Source organism: Ovis canadensis, chromosome 1 (genome assembly GCF_042477335.2).
Source record: "Ovis canadensis isolate MfBH-ARS-UI-01 breed Bighorn chromosome 1, ARS-UI_OviCan_v2, whole genome shotgun sequence".
In the NCBI taxonomy this organism is placed as follows: Eukaryota; Metazoa; Chordata; class Mammalia; order Artiodactyla; family Bovidae; genus Ovis; species Ovis canadensis.
In genome coordinates, this window is record NC_091245.1 from 63,833,296 (window position 1) to 63,857,819 (window position 24,524).

The 24,524-nt window shown below is 36.2% G+C and overlaps 1 protein-coding gene across 5 annotated transcripts in view; it reads right to left on the reverse strand.

Annotated features, from left to right (window-relative positions):
- The window catches only part of COL24A1 (collagen type XXIV alpha 1 chain), a 392,145-nt gene that overhangs the window by 119,324 nt on the left and 248,297 nt on the right, over positions 1-24,524 (reverse strand). For all 5 annotated transcript variants that reach the window (XM_069596518.1, XM_069596489.1, XM_069596509.1 and 2 more), the window contains 4 exons: positions 22,430-22,483; positions 22,119-22,163; positions 21,956-22,000; positions 9,623-9,676 (listed from right to left, as the gene is read on the reverse strand). In XM_069596518.1, coding sequence (XP_069452619.1) covers positions 9,623-9,676; positions 21,956-22,000; positions 22,119-22,163; positions 22,430-22,483 — 198 coding nt within the window. The remainder of the gene's footprint in view (positions 1-9,622; positions 9,677-21,955; positions 22,001-22,118; positions 22,164-22,429; positions 22,484-24,524) is intronic.

The following is a 24,524-nucleotide window of genomic DNA, read 5'->3' on the forward strand; positions in this document are numbered from 1 at the left end:
CTGTGCGACCCATAGACGGCAGCCCACCAGGCTTCCCCGCCCCTGGGATTCTCCAGGCAAGAACACTGGAGTGGGTTGCCATTACCTTCTCCAATGCATGAAAGTGAAAAGTGAAAGTGAAGTCGCTCAGTCGTGTCCAACTCCTAGCGACCCCATGGACTGCGGTCTACCAGGCTCCTCTGTCCATGGGATTTTCCAGGCAAGAGTACTGGAGTGGGGTGCCATTGCCTTCTCCATCATGAGCTTACAGTCCATCACAATTTTGTACACACTTCACTTTAAAAAATGTATTAATAGGGAAAAAGTTGTGACATGGTCGGTTATCTTAAAATGTTTTTCTAAGTTGTATTAATGTTCATTTAAAATATTCAAAAAGTATGGAAACTACAAAAAGAAACAGATAAAGTAAATCATCTGTAATTCTGTCATACAGAGATGACACTGCAAATATACTTGCATATTTCCTTCTTGTTCTTTTGTGGGAGCACATTTATAAATAACTGTACCTGTTTAATGCTTAAGAGTCTATTATAAATGCAAATATTTCATCATATTTTAAATATTTCACAACAAAATTGTTCAATATCTATATAATATTATATTCTATTTAACATTCTGCAGTACTATGATTTAATAATTTTCTTAATGCTAGACAGTTATATTGTTTTTATATCTTATTTACAATAAAAGTTTGCTTTTATTATATACAAGTTAGACTGTAAGTGAATGTTAAATCTGTTAGAAAATATTGCCTAATAGTTGAGATAAATATTTGAATTAGAATTAAAAGGTTGGTATGTAGGTATCACAAATTTTCTTACTCAACAGCACAGCCATTAAAGGTTTTAAGAAGTCACTAATATTTTTCAATTACGGTTTGTTACATGTTATGCACAGTAATTCAAAATTTATGGATCCTCCTCAGAATGTTGTTTTATCCTAGTAGAAACACACTGAGAGAAACATGATAGAATTATTTGCTCATAACATCAAGTCAACTTTCAGAAAGGTTGCAAAAATTAATGTTTCACAATGTATAAAATTAGAATCTATTTCATTAAATTCATAGCAGCATAGAATATTATTTTATCAGTAAGTTATTTTTTAAGTTCTTCATTTTTGATGGACCAACTAGTATCTTAAAATTTTATATGTTTGATTACCAGTGAGGTTGAATATTCTGTCATTTGTTTATCAGATTTTTGAAATATTCTACATGTTGCCTGATTATGCTCTTTGCCTATGTATGTTGGGAGTCATTCAAAAAATTTTGTAGAGTTTTTAACTCTTTCCTTTAACTCTTTCCTTTCCTGTTTTATTGCTAACATTTGCCCAGTTTGTGACATGTCATTTTATTTTAAAAATACAATGTTAAAGATAACTTTCCCCCCAAATATGTTCACTATAGAATACTTGAAAATACATAAAAGTAAAAATTACCCCAAACCACCATTTAACCCTTTTAACATTTAGTGTATCTCCTAAAATTTGTTTTTTATAATTGTACTTATTGATTTTTGGTTGCACTGGGCCTTTGCTGCTACATGTGGGCTTTCTCTAGTTGCCGCAAGTGAGGGCTACTCTTCATTGTGGCATGTTGGCTTCTCATTGTGATGACTTCTCTTGTTACAAAGCACAGGCTCTAGGCACATGAGTTTCAGTAGTTGTGGTTCATGGCCTCAATTGCTCTGCAGCAAGTGGAATCTTCCTGAACCATGGATTGAATTCATGTTCCCTGCATTGGCTGGTGAACTCTTATACAGTGTGCCACCAGAGAAGTCCTATCCTTAAATCTTATACCATTTAAAACAAAAAATTAGGCTGGAAGAAATTTAAAATTTTCATGTACTTAAATCTAAGTCTTTTATTATTTTTTCCATCATATTTAAGTTTAAAACATTTCCATTAAAAAATTTCATCTACTCTTTTGTTAATCATGGTTTTAAAATACATATCTATTTAAACCATTGTTTTGATGTACAGTATGAGGTAAGAATCAAAACAAACTTTTAACCAAATAGCAATACATCTTCAGTTTAGTCACTCAGTAGTGTCCGACTCTTTGCGACCCCATGGACTGCAGCACGCCAGGCTTCTCTGTCCATCACCAACTCCTAGAGCTTGCTCAAACTCATGTCCATTGAGTCAGTGATGCCATCCAACCATCTCATCTTCTGTCGTCCCCTTCTCCTGCCCTTAATCTTTCTCAGCATCAGGATCTTTTCCAATGAGTTCTTTGCATCAGGTGACCAAAGTATTGGAGCTTCAGCTTCAGCATCAGTCCTTCCAATGAATATTCAGGACTAATTTTCTTTAGAATTAACTGGTTTGATTTCCTCGCAGTCCAGTGGACTCTCAAGAGTCTTCTCCAATGCTACAGTTCAAAAGCATCAATTATTCGACGCTCAGCTTTCTTTATGGTCCAACTCTCAAATCCATATATGACTACTGGAAAAACCATAGCTTTGACTGTATGGACCTTTGTTGGCAAAGTAATGTCTCTGCTTTTTAATATAATATCTAGGTTGGTCATAGGTTTTCTACCTTTCACATGATACTGTAGTGAATGCAACTGATTAGTTTTCTTGAAAATATCAGGCTGTTTCATGCCTGAATGTCTTTCCTCATGTTAAGTCCATAGTTTACACAGGGTTCACTCTGTGTTGTACAGTTTTGAGAAATGCATAATATCAGGTATCCACTTTCACATTATTATACAAAATAGTTTCATTGCCCTAAAATTCCCCTTTTCTCCACTGATTCATCTCTTGGCCACTTCCCCCAATCCCTGGCAACCATCATTCTTCTTTACTGTCTCTAAAGTTTTGTCTTTTCCAGAATGTCATGTAGTTGGAATCATATGGTATTTATACTTTTAAGATTGGTGTTTTTCATTTAGCATGTATTGAAAAGTTACTCTATATCTTTCTGTGGACTAATACCTCATTCCTCTTTATTGCTGAACAATATTTCATTGTATGGGTGTACCATAGTTTTTTTAACCATTTACCCTTTGAAGGACATTACTTGTTGCTTCTAATTTTTAGCATCTATGAATAAAGCTGCTATGAACATTTATGTGCAGATTTTGGGCAGACACAGGTTTATACTTATTTTAGTAAACACCAAGGAGTATGACTGCTGTATCATTTGGTAAGAGTATGTTTAGCTTTGAAGGAAACTGCCAAATTATATTCCGAAGTTGCTTTCCACCAACAATGAATGAGAATTCCTTTCGTTCCACATCTTTTTTAGCATTTGGTATTGTCAGTGTTTTGGATTTTAGCCATTCTTAAAGATGTGTAATGGCATGCCATTATTTTAATTTGCAGTTCTCTAATGACACATGCTGCTGTGGAGATCTTAATTTGCTTCTTACCATCTGTATGTCTGTTCAAACCTTTTCTGTATTTTTTTAATTGAACTGTTTGTTTTCTTATTGTTGAATTTTAAGAGTTCTTTCTGTATCTTTGGATATAAGTCCTTTAACAGATATCTGTCTTGCAAATATTTTTTCCCTGCTACGTGATATGTCTTCATTTTCCGAACATGTCCAAGAATAGAAATTTTTAGATTTTAATGAAGTCCAACCTATCAAAATTTTCATTCATGGATCATACTTTTCTTGTATCTGAAAACAAGATTGTTGTAGAAAATGGGTGTCATTTCATGATACCTTAAATCTCTGAAAGAATTCACTAGTAGGACCATCCAGGCCCAGTGCTTTCTGTTTTGGAAGGTTACTAATTATTAAGTTTAAGAGTTTTTTTTATTTTACATTGGAGTATAATTGATTTACAATGTTGTGTTACTTTCAGGTACATGGAAAACTGATTCAGTTGTATTGATTCAGTTTCCTTAATCAAAATAGGACTATTCAGGTTATCAAAGTTTCCTTGTCTAAGTTTTGGTGGATTATGTCTCTCAAGGAATTTGTCCATTACACCTAGGCTATCAAATTTGTGAGCAAAGAGTTGTTCATAATATTCCTATATTGTCTTTTTAATGACTTTGGGATCTGTAGTGAAGGCCCTTTTTTCATTTTTACTATTAGAAATTAAACTCGTCTCTTTTTTTTTCTCTTGATAATCCTGCCTAAGGTTTCACCAATTTTATTGGTCTTTTCAAAGAATATATTTTTTGTTTCATTGATTTTCTCTATTTTCCTGTTTTTAATGTAATTGATTTCTGCTCTGATTTTTTTTAACCCATTTATTTTTAGGCTGTTTGGTGTCCTTGTTGCTGCGTCCAAGCTTTCTGTAGATGTGGCAAGCAGGTGCTACTCTCTAGTTGTGGTGCGCAAGCTTCCCTTTAGGATGGCTTCTCTTGTCGCAGTGCAGAGGCTCCAGCGTGCATGGGCTTCAGCAGTTGCAGCACGTGGGCTCAGGAGTTGTGGCCCATGGGCTTAGTTGCCCCCAGGCCATGTGGAATCTTCCTGGACCAGGAATCAAACCCATGTCCACTGAACTGGCCATCTGCTCTAATTTCTTTATCACTTACTTTTTTCTGTTTACTTTGTATTTAATTTTCTATTCTTTTCCTAGTTTCCTAAAGTGGAAGCTTGGATTAGTGATTTTAGATCTTTCTTTTTCTCTAATATATGCATTTAATACTACAAATTTGCCTCTAAGCACTGTTTTCACTGCATTCTACAAAGTTTGATAAGTTATATTTTCATTTTCATTTAGTTGAAAATATTGTCAAATTTTCTCTTGAGACTTCTTCTTTCAACCAGTGTTATTTAGAAGTGTGTAGTTTAAATATTTTTCAGTTATGTTTCTCTTACTGAAATCTAGTTTAATTCCATTATGAATAGAGAATATATTTTCTATGACATCTCTTTGAAATTTGTTAAGGTGTGTTTTATGACCCAGAACACAGTTGATCTTGGTGAATATTCCATGTTAGCTTAAAAAGAATGTATATTCTGCTGTTATTGGATTAAGTCATCTATAAATGGGCTTCCCTGGTGGCTCAGAGGGTAAAATGTCTGCCTGCAACACAGGAGACCTGAGTTTAATCCCTGTGTCAGGAAGATTCCCTGGAGAAGAAAATGGCAACCCACTCCAGTATTCTTGCCTGGGAAATCCCATGGATGGACTGAAGCCTGGTAGGCTACAGTCCACGGGGTTGACAGAGTAGGACATGACTGAGCGACTTCATTTATACTTTCACTTTCATAAATGTTGATTAGATTCAGTTTTCTAATGGTGATGTTCAGTTCAACTATAATCTTACTGATTATCTGCTTGCTAGATCTCTCAATAACTGATAAACAGATGAGTGCTAAAGTCTCCAACTGAAATAATAAATTTGTCTATTTATCCTTGGAGTTCTATCAGTTTTTGCTTCACGTAATCTGATGCTCTCCTGTTAGATTCATATACATTAAGCACAATGATATCTTCTTGGAGAATTGATACCCTATCACTATATAGTACCCCCCTTTATCCCTCATAATTATCCTTGATCTACAGTGTATTTTGTTTGAAATTAATATAACTACTACAGTTGTCCTTTGGTTAGTGTTAGCATATCTTAGTCCATTTTGTCCATCCCTTTACTTTTAATATATCTGTGTCTTTATATTTAAAGTAGGTTCTTTGAAGACAACATACAGTTAGGTCTCATTTTTCTTTCTACTTTCTCTGTTTCTTAGAACATTGACATTTCAGTGATAACTGATATAGCTGTAAGACTTACTACATTTATTACCGTTTTCTATTTGCTACTCTTCTTTCTTTTTTTAGTTTCCATTCTTTCAGTTCAGTTCAGTCTCTTAGTCATATCTGACTCTTTGCAACCCCATGAACCACAGCACACCAGGCCTCCTTGTCCATAACCAACTCCAAGTCCACCCAAACTCACATCCATCGAGTTGATGATGCCATCCAACCATCTCATCCTCTGTTGTCCCTTTCTCCTCCTGCCCTCAATCTTTCCCAGCATCAGGGTCTTTTCCAATGAGTCAGCTCTTCACATCAGGTGGCCAAAGTATTGGAACTTCAGCTTCCACATCATTCCTTCCAATGAACACCTAGGATTGATCTCCTCTAGGATGGACTGGTTGGATCTCCTTGCAGTCCAAGGGACTCTCAAGAGTTTTCTCCAACACCACAGTTCAAAAGCATCAATTCTTCGGCACTCAGCTTTCTTCACAGTCCAACTCTCACATCCATACATGACTACTGGAAAAACCATAGCCTTGACTAGATGAATCTTTGTTGGCAAAGTAATGTCTCTGCTTTTCAATATGCTCTCTAGGTTAGTCATAACTTTCCTTCCAATGAGTAAGTGTCTTTTAATTTCATGGCTGCAATCACCATCTGCAGTGATTTTCGAGCCCAGAAAAATAAGGTCTGACACTGCTTCCACTGTTTCCCCATCTATCTTCCGTGAAGTGATGGGACCAGATGCCATGATCTTCGTTTTCTGAATGTTGAGCTTTAAGCCAACTTTTTCACTCTCCTCTTTCACTTTCATCAAGAGGCTCTTTAGTTCTTCACTTTCTACCATAAGGGTGGTGTCATCTGCATATCTGAGGTTATTGATTTTTCTCCTTTCAATCTTGATTCCAGCTTGTGCTTCTTCCAGACCAGCATTTCTCACGATGTACTCTGCATATAAGTTAAATAAGCAGGGTGACAATATACAGCCTTGACATACTCCTTTTCCTATCTGGAACCAGTCTGTTGTTCCATGTCCAGTTCTAACTGTTCCTTCCTGACCTGCATACAGGTTTCTCAAGAGGCAGGTCAGGTGGTCTGGTATTCCCAACTCTTTCAGTATTTTCCACAGTTTATTGTGATCCACACAGTCAAAGGCTTTGGCATAGTGAATAAAGCAGAAACAGATGTTTTTCTGGAATTCTCTTACTTTTTCAATGACATTAAGACTTTTGATTCCATTTTCTCTCTTATTTTGGCATATAAATTTCACTTCTACTTTAATATAGATGTATTATTTTTGCTTACATACTTCTAAAGCAATTTAAGATTGTCATGAAGATTTTAAGATGGGTATGGTTAGTGCCGAACTCCTAACTTATATATCTGATTTTCTTCTTGCCTCTTTCAATCTTTTCTGCAGTTTCATTCCCTTTTATCAACATTTATTATATGTGGAATTTCTTCAAAGTTCATCCTAATATCTTTTTCTCTTTCCTATATGTTCTCCCTAGACCAATAACCCCAATATTTTAAATTTCAGGATATTATTCTGGTGGCTCAGATGATAAAGAGCCTGCCTGCAATGCAGGAGACCTGGATTCACTCCCAGCGTTGGGAAGATCCCTTGCAGAACAGAATGGCAACTCACAACAGTATTCTTGCCTGGAGAATCACATGGACAGAGAAGCCTGGCCGGCTGCCATCCATGGACTCGCAAAGAGTTGGACATGATTGAGCGACTAACACTTCAGTTTTCATTTCTTTCTGTTTTGAACTTCACAATCAACTGCCATCTTCACCTTTCTCAAAGACACCTCAGATCAACATAGCTAAATTTAATCTTCCATTCTCAAACATAAATTGCTGCTGATTTTTTTTTCAGTTTTAATGAGAGATAACCTATTGATACTTCAAGCCACAACCTTAGAAACCATACTTCAGATATTTCACATACTTTACATCTTTCTCCTGTTGATTTTATCTCATTTGGGATATTTTATACCTACTTTTTTTCTCTGCTAATCAAAAATGTTCTACTGTATCTTATCTGGACTGTTGTAACAGAAAGGCTTTCTTGGTCCATTCCTATTTGGTTTGGGTGAGCTTTATGAAACAATAAGACAATCATAAAACTAGCCCTATCCCTTCAAAGATATCTCTTTGTTCCTATGCTAAAAATGCATATCCTTGGGAATGGGGCTTTTAGAGTTGCATGTGTTTCGTCCCCTGCCTCCCTTTCCATCCTCATCTTATACTCACTTCCCACTCGATTCCCTGTGTCACAGTCACACTGGCCTTCTTTTAGATCTTCAGATTAATATATAAGGCTTTCTCCCAGGTCATGACTTCTCTCTGGCATGACTTCTCTCTGGCATGACTTTCCCCCATATTTGCTTAAGTAACCCACTCTTCATCCTTCAGTTCACAGCACAAATTCTCCTCTTCTGGAAGTTTCCCTAACCCTAAATTAAGATGGTTTATTTTGTTATACATTCCCTTAGATTTTACTAGGTAGCTTAAATATGTGAAACAAAGCCCATCACACCCATTACAAATTGATTTATATTTTATTTACCAGAGCCACTGACCCTGGGACCTGAATGTCAATTTTTAAGCTTTTTCAGTCATTTAGTCATTTACAGTTACAACAGTAAATCTTTTTTTGTATAAAACTTGATATTATCTCTGTTGTTGTCATAGCTCTGTTGATACGCTTATCGTGACTTAAATGCATTTTTTATTAAGATTAATTTTAATGTTGTTTCACCTCAGCTAATATTACCAGCTAAATGATTACATCATGGGTATATGACTTTTTGGTTAGTGCTATTTAACAAACATGCACTAGATAGATAAATATGCCAGATATTGTACTAAGAAAGAGGATGGCAAAGATGAAAAAAAATGGTCTCTGACTTCAAGGAGCTATAGTTTCTTTAGAAGAAAGAGATATTTAGATATCTGCATGATTTTTGATCAAACAAATATTAGAAGTGGGATGGCAGGTTAAGAGATACAAACCAGAGAAAACTGAGAAGAATTTAGTTTGATAAAAATCAATATCACATTTAAGATTCTATATTTGGAAAAATTACACACATAGTCAAATCTTTACTTATTGTTTGAAGAGCTTATACCACAGGTTAAATGTATAAAGCAGGAAATGAACACAGATGCATAAGAATAGTTCTTTGACTATTAGAATTTTCCCCTTCATCCTAGCTAAACGAACCATGCAAAAACCACTTATAAACTTTTGTGTCATGTGATGGATAAGATCAACCACACAGTAGTTTTAAAAACATTTGTATTGTAAATCTTAGGAGCATGTTACTGCACATTACATCTGATACCATTAGCCAGAAGAATGACTTCATAGGCAATAAAGAATATATTGTGAGAAAGAAGGTGTGGCAAGGTATTTCATTTTCACAGTTCATTTTCCATGGAAAATCTATAACTGAGTCCTATGTATGAAAATGTGATGTAAGTTTCTGAATTATTGACCTACTACCATTTCTGTCAAGTTTCCACATTTTGGCCCATTACGTGTAGAGTCTGGCTTCTCTATACGGTCTTTTATTACAGAGTTGCCTTCATAAGTGTGATTTTGTGTGTGTGTATGTGTGGGGGGAGTATAATAATTATTATATAAACAGTAGGCTGTTAAGAAAAAAATTCTGAGAGTCAATAAAACAGAATTATATTTGTTGAAAATAGAAATACATGCAGTGTTAATGGTTCCAGATAAACAGAACCAAATTTGACTTTATGAAACCAGGAAGGCACTATAAATTATCTTCACAGCAAAATATTCATTCTTATAATTAACTGCCCATGATAAATGCTGGTTTCAAAAACATACCAGCCACATAACCACAGACAGATAATAAGAGATAGGTAAAATACATTATGAGAAAAACACAATTAGAAACACATAAAAATATACTTACCGGTTCTCCTGTAAGTCCCCTGTCTCCAGTACTCCCTGGGGGTCCTTGTAAACCCTGAATAAACAAAGGTAAAGCTTAGAGAAAAAATGATATTTGAAAATGTTTTAGTTTTCATACCTCAGCTTTCTTTTATGATCCTCCTATCTAATTTTTCTATCTTTATCCATTCTTTATTTTTTATTTTATGGTAAAATACGCATCACATATAATCCACCATTTTAATAATTTTAAAGTGTACAGTATGTGTAAATTTAGCGTACTATGGCATTAAGTATATTCACATTGTTGTGTTCACCATTATTACCACCATCCACTTTCAGAATTTTTTATATTCCCAAACTGAAACTCTGTACCCATTAAATAGCTCCCTATCCCCCACCCGCCTCCCCTGGCAACCACAATTCTACTTTCTGTCTCAATGAATTTGACTTAAAGTAGTCAAAGTAGGTGAAGAAGGCAATGGCAACCCACTCCAGTACTCTTGCCTGGAAAATCCCATGGGCAGAGGAGCCTGGTGGGCTGCCATCTATGGGGTCGCACAGAGTCGGACATGACTGAAGCAACTTAACAGCAGCAGCAGCAGTCAAAGTAGGTAATTAAAGGGTCTTATATACATGGAATCATACAATATTTCTTCTTTTGTGTCTGGCTTATTTCATGTAGCATAAAGATCCATCCATTTGTAATATGTGTCAAGACTTCTTTCCTTTTTAAGGTTGAATAATATTCTGCTGTATGTATATACCACATTTTCTTTATCCATTAATCATCAATAAAAAATTCAGGTTTCCTACACTTTGGTTATTATGTCTAACACTCCTATAAACATTAATATATAAGTATTTGTTTGTATCTGTTCTTTACATTCTTTGGGGCACCTAGAAGTTAGTTATATGGGTTGATGGATAATATACAATTCTATGTTCAACAATTTGAGAAGCTGGGCAAACTGCTTTCCACAGCAGCCCCACCATTTTATATTCCCACCAGCATGGCACAATTCCTATTTCTCCACATCCTTGTCAGCACTGATTATTTTTTCTTCATATATAGGTGTAGGGGTGTGTGTGTGTGTGTGTGTGTGTGTGTGTGTGTGTGTGTGATAATAGTCAACCTGGGTGGGAAGTGGTATCTCAGTGTGGTCTTGATTTGCATTTCCCGATTTCTTTGGAAGGAATGATGCTAAAGCTGAAACTCCAGTACTTTGGCCACCTCATGCGAAGAGTTGACTCATTGGAAAAGACTCTGATGCTGGGAGGGATTGGGGGCAGGAGGAGAAGGGGACGACAGAGGATAAGATGGCTGGATGGCATCACTGACTTGATGGGCGTGAGTCTGAGTGAACTCTGGGAGTTGGTGATGGACAGGGAGGCCTGGCGTGCTGCGATTCATGGAGTTGCAAAGAGTCGGACATGACTGAGCGACTGAACTGAACTGAACTGAAAGACCAGTGATACTGAGAATCTTTTTATGTATTTCTTGGCCATTTATATATCTTCTTTAGAGGAATGGTTACTCAAGTCCTTTTGCTCATTTTCCCATTGTTGCTTATTATTCTGTCAATGAGTCATAGGAGTTCTTTATATCCGTGTGTATGCTCAGTCACTCAGTTACTCATACCCAGCTCTTTGTGATCATGGACTGTAGACTGCCAGGCTCCTCTGTCCGTGGGATTTTCCAGGCAAGATATAAAGGAGTGTGACTTATGCTCTCATAGCCTGGGAAGGCACAAGGGTCTCAGAACCTAATGACCAGAAATGATCAAATTGGACCTCTCCAATGTTCTTTATTTTACCCCATTTTTACACCATGCTATCCATGGTAACATAAAATAGAATCTTAGACATGGAGGTATATTCTAAAATGGTATGTAAAGTGAAAATTGCTCTGTCATATCTTACTCTTTGCGACCCCATGAACTGTAGCCTGTCTGGTTCCTCTATCCATGGAATTCTCCAGGCAAGAACACTGGAGGGGGTAGCCATTTCCTTCTCCAGGGCATCTTCCCAACCCATGAATCAAACCCAGGTCTCCAATATTGCAGGAGGATTCTTTATTGTCTGAGCCACCAGGGCTATAAAACTCTAAATCAAATTCCAGGTCCTCTTTGATCCTTCCATTCAAAGTATAACTGAGCATCTACTGTGTACCAGATACTGATGATTACTAATGATATATAAAATACTGACCTTATCTATTTGCCATTTGCTACTCCTACTCTTCTAAATTATTGCCTTTGGGAAGTTTGGCAATTATATAGCAGATTACAATTATCATTTTATCTTAAATTTAAAATTAAAAATTGATACTAAGTTGGAAGATATTAAAAATCTCCAGGAACAAAGAATCGAAGCTATAGTCATCAATGCTATGTTTAGTCACATATGATTGTCTGATTAGAGAAAGTAGCTGCTGTTGTTTGGCTGCTCAGTTGTGTCTGACTCTTTTGCAACCCCATGGACTGTAGTCTGCCAGGCGTCTCTGTCCATCGGATTTTTCAAGCAAGAATACTGGAGAGAGTTGCCATTTCCTTCTCCAGGAGATCTTCCCAACCCAGGAATTGAACCTGCATCCTGCATTGCAGGTGGATTCTTTACTGCTGAGCCACTGGTGAAACGATTAGAGAAAGGCAGATTTGTAAAATCTTGTGGACTCTCATCTAAGACCATATTTCAGTTATGAAAATCACGTTATCCATATACTCCTAAATTAAGACCAGATCAATATAAGGGATTCCTCTATGCCTGATATACCATTTGAAACATAAAGCACTTAGAATCTTAAATAATACTTGCCCAATTTGCTTTGTAAAGTGTGCCTGCGCACAATATTAAGCTCGGTATGTACTTTTAATACTGTTAATGCTGTATAAATGCTGTTTGGCAGAGCTATGAAATGATCTAAATGGACCCTAATTATTTTTATCGGAGATGAAAAAGAAAAGAACAAGCTGGCACAAAGTAAAAATTCCTTTTAAGGCTTTTCACATTCCCTTTTAAGGCTATAAGGCTACTGAAATACCTTATCTGTAGTACAACTCCTTGCTCCATGATGCATATCAGCAATGATGCCAGTGATGACCAGGAGGCTAATGACTCTATAGTTATTATGGTTGCTATTTATTGAGGGCCTGTGCTAGGAACATAATGAGCATGATTTTTTTTTATAACTATAAATGTATCTCATTTTCCTGATAGGCAAACTGAAGTTCAGAAGGGTCAAATAATTTGTACTAAGTCAAAACAGCTGTAAGTGGAAGAACCAGAATCTGACTGAATCTGTCTGATTCCAATGTCAAGCTCTTTCACTATACTAAACTGCTTTTTACTGATTTCCATGAATTCAGTGCCCTTCTATTTTAAATAATCATGTGTAGGTTTGTATTGGTATGTCAGACTCTAAGTTGACCAGACAAGGTTAAAAGCACTTAACAGAGATTTCAGCAGCCATCTACTCACAAAAGAGAGAAAACTTGGAATTTGATCACCAAGTTAAATGCCTACCAAATTAAAAAACAAACAATACTTTTCAAAGAAAAATAATAGACTTTAGAGTCTCCACAATGAATAAGTCAAAATATTCAAGATATAGCTTAAAATTACTTAACAGGGAAAATTTCCCATATTTATAAGAAAAGGCAATTAATGGAAACCAGACTCAAGATAATACAGATTTTAGTAGTATCACATAACATTTTTAAAGTAGTTAATATAAAAATGCTCACTCATGTAAATAAAAGTGTACTTATGATAAATAAACAGGAAATCTCAAAATAAAAAGTGTCTATAAAAAGAAACAATGACAAGTATAGAACTGAAAATTAAATATCCAAATAAAAGTTTAAAATAAAATATCAAGAATAAAATTAAAAGGGCTTAAGGAACATAGGTTTAGGTTATCCAGTTTAAAAAAGGAAAAACAGGAAGAAGAAAGACTGAATTAGGAATGATAGGGCCCCAGGGACCTAAGGTAATCAGAATGACTAACATATATTTAACTAGAATACAAGAAGGAAAGAAGAGAGAAAATGGGGGTAGAAAAAATTTAAAAAATATATTTTTCAATTTCCAAATTTAGTGAAAGATAACTTACACATGAAAAAAACTCAGCAAACCTCAAGCTGGATAAATGTGAAGAAAATTCACCTAGGCACGTCACAATCAAACTGCTGCTGCTGCTAAGTCACTTCAGTCATGTCTGACTCTGTGTGACCCCATAGGCAGCAGCCCACCAGGCTCCCCCATCCCTGCGATTCTCCAGGCAAGAACAGTGGAGTGGGTTGCCATTTCCTTCTCCAATGCACGAAAGTGAAATGTGAAAGTGAAGTCGCTCAGTCGTGTCCGACTCTTCGAGACCCTGTGGACTGTAGCCTGCAAGGCTCCTCTGCCCATGGGATTTTCCAGGCAAGAGTACTGGAGTGGGGTGCCATTGCCTTCTCCCACAATCAAACTACTGAAAACCAAAGATATAGAGATGCAGGGGAATAACGATAAAGATAAGTGTAGACCACTCTTCAGAAATAATGCAGGCCAAAAATAAATGGCATGTCATTTTTACAGCACTGAATGGAATCAGTACTGAATGGAAGCAAAACAAACAAACAAAAAAAAAAACCCAAAAAAAAACACTTTGTTGACCCAGAATTCTGTAATCAGTGAAAATATCCTTCAAGAATACACCACATTAACAAATTGAAAAATAAAGGCCATATGATTATCTCAATAGATGCAGAGAAAGCCTTTGACAAAATCAACATCCATTTATGATAAAAACTCTCCAGAAAGCAGGAATAGAAGGAACATACCTCAACATAATAAAAGCTATATATGACAAACGCACAACAAACATTGTCCTCAATGGTGAAAAGTTGAAAGCATTTCCCCTAAAGCCAGGAACAAGATAAGGGTGCCCACTTTCACCACTACTATTCAGTATAGTTCTGGACGTTTTGGCCACAGCAATCAGAGCAGGAAAAGAAATAAAAGGAATCCAAATTGGAAAAGAAGAAGTAAAACTCTCACTGTTTGCAGATGACATGATCCTCTACATAGAAAACCCTAAAGACTCTACCAGAAAATTACTAGAGCTAATCAATGAATATAGTAAAGTTGCAGGATATAAAATCAACACACAGAAATCCCTTGCATTCCTATACACTAATAATGAGAAAATAGAAAAAGAAATTAAGGAAACAATTCCATTCACGATTGCAACGAAAAGAATAAAATACTTAGAGTCTGGGTGAACTCCGGGAGTTGGTGATGGACAGGGAGGCCTGGTGTGCTGCGATTCATGGGGTAGCAAAGAGTCGGACATGACTGAGCAACTGAACTGAACTGAACTGAAAGAAACTAAAGACCTACATATAGAAAACTATAAAACACTGGTGAAAGAAATCAAAGAGGACACTAATAGATGGAGAAATATACCATGTTCATGGATCGGAAGAATCAAAATAGTGAAAATGAGTATACTACCCAAAGCAATCTATAGATTCAATGCAATCCCTATCAAGCTACCAGCGGTATTTTTCACAGAGCTAGAACAAATAATTTCAAGATTTGTATGGAAATACAAAAAACCTCAAATTGCCAAATCAATCTTGAGAAAGAAGAATGGAACTGGAGGAATCAAGCTGCCTGACTTCAGCCTCTACTACAAAGCCACAGTCATCAAGACAATATGGTACTGGCACAAAGACAGAAATATAGATCAATGGAACAAAATAGAAAGCCCAGAGATAAATCCACCCACCTATGTACACCTTATCTTTGATAAAGGAGGCAAGAATATACAATGGAGAAAAGACAATCTCTTTAACAAGTGGTGCTGGAAAAACTGGTCAACCACTTGTAAAAGAATGAAACTAGAACACTTTCTAACACCATACACAAAAATAAACTCAAAATGGATTAAAGATCTAAATGTAAGACCAGAAACTATAAAACTCCTAGAGGAGAACATAGGCAAAACACTCTCCGACATAAATCACAGCAGGATCCTCTATGATCCACCTCCCAGAATGCTGGAAATAAAAGCAAAAACAAACAAATGGGACCTAATTAAAATTAAAAGCTTCTGCACAACAAAGGAAACTATAAGCAAGGTGAAAAGACTGCTTTTGGAATGGGAGAAAATAATAGCAAATGAAGCAACTGACAAACAACTAATCTCAAAAATATACAAGCAACTCCTGCAGCTCAATTCCAGAAAAATAAACGACCCAATCAAAAAATGGGCCAAAGAACTAAACAGACATTTCTCCAAAGAAGATATACAGATGGCTAACATACACATGAAAAGATGCTCAGCATCACTCATTATCAGAGAAATGCAAATCAAAACCACAGTGAGGTACCATTTCATGCCAGTCAGAATGGCTGCTATCCAAAAGTCTACAAGCAATAAATGCTGGAGAGGGTGTGGAGAAAAGGGAACCCTATTACATTGTTGGTGGGAATGCAAACTAGTACAGCCACTATGGAGAACAGTGTGGAGATTCCTTAAAAAAACTGGAAATAGACCTGCCTTATGACCCAGCAATCCCACTGCTGGGCATACACACTGACGAAACCAGAATTGAAAGAGACACGTGTACCCCAATGTTCATTGCAGCACTGTTTACAATAGCCAGGACATGGAAGCAACCTAGATGTCCATCAGCAGATGAATGGATAAGAAAGCTGTGGTACATATACACAATGGAGTATTACTCAGCCATTAAAAAGAATACATTTGAATCAGTTCTGATGAGGTGGATGAAACTGGAGCTGATTATACAGAGTGAAGTAAGCCAGAAAAAAAAAACAAAACACCAATACAGTATACTAACGCATATATATGGAATTTAGAAAGAGGGTAACGATAACCCTGTATGTGAGACAGCAAAAGAGACACAGATGTAAAGAACAGTCTTTTGGACTCTGTGGGAGAAGGGGAGGGTGGGATGATTTGGGAGAATGGCATGAAACATGTGTAATATCATATAAGAAACGAATCACCAGTCTAGGTTCGATGCAGGATACAGGATGCTTGGGGTTGGTGCATTGGGATGACCCAGATGGATGGTATGGGGAGGAAGGTGGGAGGGTGGTTCAGGATTGGGAACACGTGTACATCCGTGGTGGATTCTTGCTGATGTATGGCAAAACCAATACAATATTGTAAAGTAAAAAAAAAAAGAAAAAAAAAGAGTAAACGTGAAATAAAGAAAAACTAAGAGATTTTATCAGTAAAAAAGCTTGACTATAAGAAATCTAAAGGAAGTTCTACAGGCTTCAGGGAAATATACCTCTTAGAAATGTGCATATATAGAAAGAATTGAGAGCACCAGAAAGAGTAAATGCATGGATACATTTACAAATCACTACTTTCCTTCTAAATATCTCTAAAACATGTATTTCATTTATAGTAAGACAAAAAGTATTCTATTTATATTAAAGTAGAATTTTAACTTTGAAATATGGGGTTTATAACATATATAGAAATGTAATACATAAAACAAGTATAGCATATAAGACAGGATGCTGGTAAACGAGTTTACATGGCCACAAGTTTCTTACTATTATGTTAAGTATTATTACCACATTAACTCTAAGTAGACATTAGAACCTTAGACTGTGACCCCTAAATCAGTTTTTGCAAACTACAGTCGGAGTGCCAAATTTAAACTATCACCTGATGTTGTAAATAATTTTTTTGAACAATCATGCTCATTCTTTATATACTGTATATGGTTTCTTTCACACTATGACACTAGAGCTGAGGAGTTGCACCAGAGACCACATGGCCACAAAGGCTTAAATATTCTGTGGCTCTTTACAGAGATGGTTCGTTGACTTCTGACCTAGAATAACCACTTAAAAGCAATAATGAAAAGAAGTATAGCTAAAAAGTCAAGAGCTGAATTAAAATGGAGTTCTCAAAGTTATCCACTGCCTAAAGAAGGCACTCAGGGAGATGGTGAAAGACAGGGAAGCCTGGTGTGCTGCAGTCCATGGGGTCACAAAGAATTGGATGCTCCTGAGCAACTGAACAACAAAGAAGGCACTAAACACCACCACCATGACAAAGAAAAAATTGTCATAAAATGTCAAACACTGTCATAAAATGGTAGGCCTAAATGCAGCTACATCAATAACTACATTAGGTGGAAATGGAGCCAACACTAATTAAAAGGCAGAGGTTGTCAGGATGAATTAAAAGACAAGATGTAACTTTAAGACACTCACTTTAAACATCTAGGCACAGATAGCTTGAAAATAAATGAATGAAAAACATATGCCATGCAAACAGCTAGAGAGACTCATATCAAATAAAGTAGATTTCAAAATAAAAAGTATTACCAGAAAGAAAGAGGAACATTTTGTAATAATAAAAGGGTCTGTTGATTGGGAAGACATAATAACCATATGTAAATACTCTAAAAATAGTTTCAAAATGTACGAAGCAAAATCTGAAAGAATTAGAGTCATAGACAAATACAAAAATCGAAGGTAGAGGATTTAATACCCCTATCTCATCAACTGAAAGAGTATCTATATAAAAATCAATGCTGAATGAACTGTTAATAGTTTCTTTTATAAGATTTAGAAAACTAATAAGTTATGAAGACTTTATCACTTAATAACACAATGCATTGTGTCCTTTCTTCTTGATTCTCTCTTTGAGTCAGATATACACACGAACAGAAGAACAATATAGGAAATAACATTGGCCCACAGACAAATATGGGTAAGGTCAGTTTTCATCCAGTTCCAAAGAAGAGCAATATCAAAGAATGCTCAAACTCCTGCACAATTACACTCATTTCACAAGCAATCAAGTTAATGCTCAAAATTCTCCAAGCTAGGTTTCAACAGTATGTGAACTGAGAACTTCCAAATGTATAAGCTGGATTTAGAAAAGACAGAGGAACCAGAGATCAAATTGCCAACATCTATTAGATCACAGAAAATGCAAGGGAATTCCAGAAAAACATCTACTTCTGCTTCATTGACTATGCTAAGGCCCTTGACACAACAAACTGTGGAAAACTCTTAAAGAGATAGGAACACCAACCACTTTACCTGTCTCCTGAGAAACCTGTAGGCAGGTCAAGAAGCAACAGTTAGAACCAGACATGGAATAATGGATTGGTTCCCAATTAGGAAAGGAGTACATCAAGGCTATATATTGTCACCCTACTTATTTAACTTGTATGCAGAGTACATCATGCAAAATGTTGGGCCGGATGAAGCACAAGCTGGAATCAAGATTCCCAGGAGAAATATCAATAACTTCAGATATGCAGATGATACCACCCTAATGGCATAAAGTGAAGAGGAAATAGAAAGCCTCTTGATGGTGAAAGAGGAGAGTTAAAAAGCTGGCTTGAAACTCAACATTCAAAAAACTAAGATCATGGTATCTGATCCCATCATTTCATGGCAAATAGATAGGGAAAAAATTAAAACAGTAGCAGATTTTATTTCCTTGAGTTCTAAAATCACTGCAGGTGGTGACTGTAGCCATGAAAGTAAAAGATGCTTCCTCCTTTGAAGAAAAGCTATGACAAACCTGGACAGTGCATTAAAAAGCAGAGACATCACTTTGCCAACAAAGGTCTATATAGTCAAAGCTATGGCTTTTCCAGTAGTGATGCACAGATGTGACAGTTGGACCATAAAGAAAGTTGAATGCTGAAGAATTGATGCTTTTGAATTGTGGTTCTGGAGAAGACTCTTGAGAGTTCCTTGCACTGCAAGGTAATCAAACCAGTCAATTCTAAATGAAATCAATCCAGAATATTCACTAGAAGGACTGATACTAAAGCTGAAGCTACAATACTTTGACCACCTGATGCGAAGAGCTGACTCATTGGAAAAGATCCTGATGCTGGGAAAGATGGAAGGCAAACGGAGAAGATGGCAGTAGAGGATGAGGTGGTTAGATAGCATCATTGGCTCAATGGACATGAGCTTGAGCACTGAGAGATAGTGAAGGACAAGGAAGTCTGGTATGCTACAGTCCATGGGGTTGCAAAGAGTCGGACATGACTGAGCAACTGAACAACAACATAACAAGTATACTTCTGTTTATTTGGACTAGCCAAGAACTATATGTGCTAGCAATTTTCATTTAATACCTAGTTTTAGCATTATGGCAATTTCAGTCAGTTCAGTTCAGTAGCTCAGTGGTGTCTGACTTTTTGCGACCCCATGGACTGCAGCACGCCAGGCTTCCCTGTCCATCACCAACTCCTGGGGCTTATTCAAACTCATGTCCATTGAGTTGGTGATGCCATCCAACCATCTCATCCTATGTTGTGCCCTTCTCCTCCTGCCTTCAATCATTCCCAGCATCAGGGTCTTTTCAAATGAGTCAGTTCCTTGCATCGGGTGGCCAAAGTATTGGAGTTTCAGCTTCAGCATCAGTCGTTCTAATGAATACTCAGGACTGATTTCCTTTAGGATGGACTGGTTGGATCTCCTTGCTGTTCAAGGGACTCTCAAGAGTCTTCTCCAACACCACAGTTCAAAAGCATCAATTCCATGACAATTTAGAGATGTCTATTTTACACATAAAGAAAATATGATCTGAAAAGCTAACCAATCTAGCCAAGACTATACATTATTAGCAGCATGCATTAAAACAAAGGTCAATCTGACCTCCAGTGCATCTTTCTATTATAAGCACTGTCTGATTGTTGACAGTGAAAAAATGACTAGAGACACTGAGATTACTCTGCAGTATCAAATGTATTTGGGGGGCATCTGGATTTGTTGGATTCACTGATGCTAGCTTTCTTCAGATCTCAAGTCTCTTTCATTTCAATCAAGACCAAGGGGATGATGTATGTACAAGTCTAAGTAAACCTCAACAGTTAGTATTAACTCATTTTGTACTGTCATCTCCTAACGTAACTTTGCTGCTGCTGCTGCTAAGTTGCTTCAGTCGTGTCCAACTCTGTGCGACCCCAGAGACGGCAGCCCACTGGGCTCTTACAATAATCTATGAGACTTGTTTGCTGTCAGTTACAAAATGGTTCTAGTAAGAACCATTTGGTTTCCTCAACCATTTTTGATTGAGGAAACCAGATATCTAATTTTACATTTATCCAGGCATATGTGATAAGCTGAACATGAAAGTAAAATCTAAGGAATGTCAACAGTGTACAATATGTGTAAGTAATTTAACTTCTCCTGGTTTCATTTTTCTAAAATAAGAAGAACAGGCTAGAAGAATTCCCAATGTTTCCATTCATCACAAATGCTAATTTTGTGTACAGTGCAGCAACATGGAAGAATCTCCAGAAACACTGTTTACATTGATATAAAAGAAACTCAGATGATGAATATTAATACTCAGAAATAGTCTTCCAGGGTGACTTCAATTAATAATATATTCTCACAAACAAGTTCTTTCCCTGGAAAAACAACCGTTTTTCTCTTTTAAGTCTCTTCTCCTGTAGGTTTGACCATTGTCAAATGTAATGCTATTATGGGAAACAACAGGCAGGGGGCAGCAGATTTCATAGACGAACAAGTGAATCCAGTGACATTAGTGATAACTACTACAGCAGCTAAAACATTCTGTCCTATCCTTTTCTGACTATTCAGTTGCCATATATTTAAACTGTATAACTTTAAATTATACATATATGTATATAACAAATCAAAATGACATTAAAAACTATGTTCAAAATGAAATAAAAAGCCCATACGTTTAAGCTCGTGTATTCAAATTTATACATGTATATATGAGTAACATACATGTGTATGTGAATATATTTCTCTTTTTAAAAACATATTTTCTTCCCTTCAATTAATATTGATAACCACAGAACTTATGTCCCAGAGAAAAAAATTGTATAATTCTGAGATTTTTGATGGTTAGGAAAATATTTAACATTATATGGTATTAAAAACTCTTAGAGTAGGGCCATGGGAAATATAAAAACACACATCTCTACACGCTAAGAGTCCAAACAATACAAGTTGAGTTAAAATGAAACTAGGCATGAGGCCTCAAAGAAGTTTCTTACGTTAGCCTCATAATGTTCAATTATATTTATATGATATCACACTACTTTATCTTGAAATGGGTTTTACAGAAAAACTATCATAATCAGATGAAGTTAAAGTGTCGGTTACCACTATCAGTTCATAGATAGGTACAGAAAAGGCTCAGAATGAGTGAGCAATTTGCCCCAATGAAAGAATGACCTAAGGATTAAAGGAGGAAAATAACTTACACTCTCTTGGTCTAACATACTGATTACTAAACAAGAGTTGTATCAGAGGATAAAGTGTGTAAAATATATTTATGGTTTGATTATTTTTAATTACTTACTGGTTTTCCTTGAACTCCTCTCTCTCCAGGGTTTCCAGTCTTACCCTACATGAGAAAGAAAATGCCTGGGTTAAGCAGCTCCCCCCTCAAATATGAATCACAGATCAAGAAAAATGGAAGATTTTATATATTTATCATTAATGTGAAATATTTTACTACTCACAGTAAGACCATGAGGCCCTCTTTTTCCTTGATCTCCGGTTTCACCCTAACAAGAATCAATAACAGGTGAGTTAATAAGTATGGGTATTATGGTCTTACACACATACACTCACATACCAAAAAAGTAAGACATTAAATACATACTTCAAAAACACATTTCTGTGAGTACAGTAAAAACTTATGTATGTTTCATAATTAGACTTAAAAATTAGAAACATACTTTTATAAGAAAATACATCAGTGTTTAGACAGGTAGGAAATATAGGCTCAAAAATATTTAACTGCATATGAAATAAGAAAATAAATGATTACCTTGGTACCTTGTATACCCTGTTCTCCTAAGGGACCATCTGGTCCTCTTGGTCCCTAGAGATGAAAAAAGTATCCTGTTGTTAATTTTACATGTTTCTTTTGCACTGTTATGCATCCATACAAATGGAGACATTGCCCTCAATAGTTGACAAACTCCTTTTGCTTATTTCCGGGCCAGGAATACAGTAAAGAATACAGCTGGGTATATGGGTGAACTCATTTGCATAGGAGAATCAGGCCAGTGTTTTCAAGATTTAATGCAAAATTGTAAATCAGATAACCATAAAAACAGCTGATTGAGTTGTTGAGGCAGGCAGCTGTAACACAGATTTGTTATTTAAGTATTTTGTTTACCTTATCATTTACTCTACAGAAATCCGGAATTTATCCTAAAAACAACTGTAAAGTAACTTTAAAGTAGCTAGTTTGTCCAAACAGTCTTCTTGTTTTATATTTCTGGAATGGCACTCTTCTCACCACTTTATTAGGAAATGAGTGCTGACTGCATGTTCTCTACCATGCACCTGCTTGACCACTGAAAGATGGCCATGGGCACAGAAAAGGAACAGAAAATGCTGCTGAGAATGTTCAGGTATGTTTAAAATTTCTGAGCTGTGTTGCTACTGATACTAAATGAGTAATTGGCTGTGAATATTAGTTGCAAAAGTCATTCTCTAATGAAAGATGGTATACATTCCTTGACAAAATTATAACTGTCCTTGGAAGATCTTAAAGTCCTTTTAAAGAGAATTAATCAAATTCTACAACCATTAACTGAACACTAACTGTGAAAAAGGCACTGCATTAAATGTTATGGGTATCCATATTATAATATAAGGTAAATTACAAAAGAAACTATAATATAGGCAGAGATAAGGTGTGTTTGGGGTAAAGTGATTTAAAGGAGGGAGAGAGCTTTCACAGGTTGTAAAGGGAATGGAGGTATTATTTTGACAGTCAGAGATCATGCTCTGGAAGAAATTCTAAATAGAGGGATAGTATGAGAAAAGGATACAGAGGCAGAAAAGAAGATATGCAACAATGAAAAATGTAGTTCGTTTAACCTGAGTTATTGATTACACTGAGCATTTTCTAGTATTTCTATATTAGTAAATAATTGTAGAAAGACTGGGATTTAAAAGGTAAAGGACTGGAGTTTATAGTTGAATCAATAAACAATGAGGAGGCACTGAAGATTTCTATGCAAAACAGTGATACAAATTTCCTAATGTAACATGATGATTTGAAGGAGCCCCACAGGCTTCAGCACCTTCTACTGTATCCCATCTGAGGTCAACTTAGTTTATATTATACTGTTTATAAAGCTGCTTACTGTAATAGGATGCTCTTCCTGGGTGCTCTTGGGGTAACTGCATACCCTGATCCTGTTGGGAACATTCATGGGATTGCAGAGAAGACTCACGCTCCATGAGGCTGCATAGCTCCACTGGGCATGCCAGAGCCAAAGCACTACAATTTCTCAGTCTGTATTTAAGGCACTCCATGACATGTCCCCAGCTTACTTTTGACCCTATTTTCCCATAAAAGACTGTAAAACTAAGTTAAACTCTGAATGTATAGGACCCTGAAAGTCAGATTGAGGAATATGGACTTAATAGCTATGTGACTTTCAAAGTGCTATTCACTTAACAAACATTTATAGAGGACCAACTGGGAGAAGAGACAAATCCCCGAATTTATAAGACAGCAAATATATATACAAAATTATAATATAAAATGACTATCAGTAGTCAGGTATAATGAAGAAAAATAAAGGTTAAGAGACTAGAAAGAATCTAAGGTGGGGAGGGGAGCTACTTTAAAGGGGTGTTTGAGAAAGCTCTCAAGGGACATGTGGCTAGACCTGAAGGAGATGAGACTGAGGGTATGCAAATAACTTGGGAAAGATCATTCTGGTAGGAGCAATAGAAACTGCAAAGGTCCTGAGGTGGGGCTTCCTTGGAATGTTTGACAGCTAAGTAACTGAAGATAGAAGAAAAACCAAACTTAAAGGATGACTGAAGTTTCGAGTGCAATCTCACAGGACCTTGTTTTATAATTACCTTTACCTTAAAAACTCAGTGGCCTATATTGA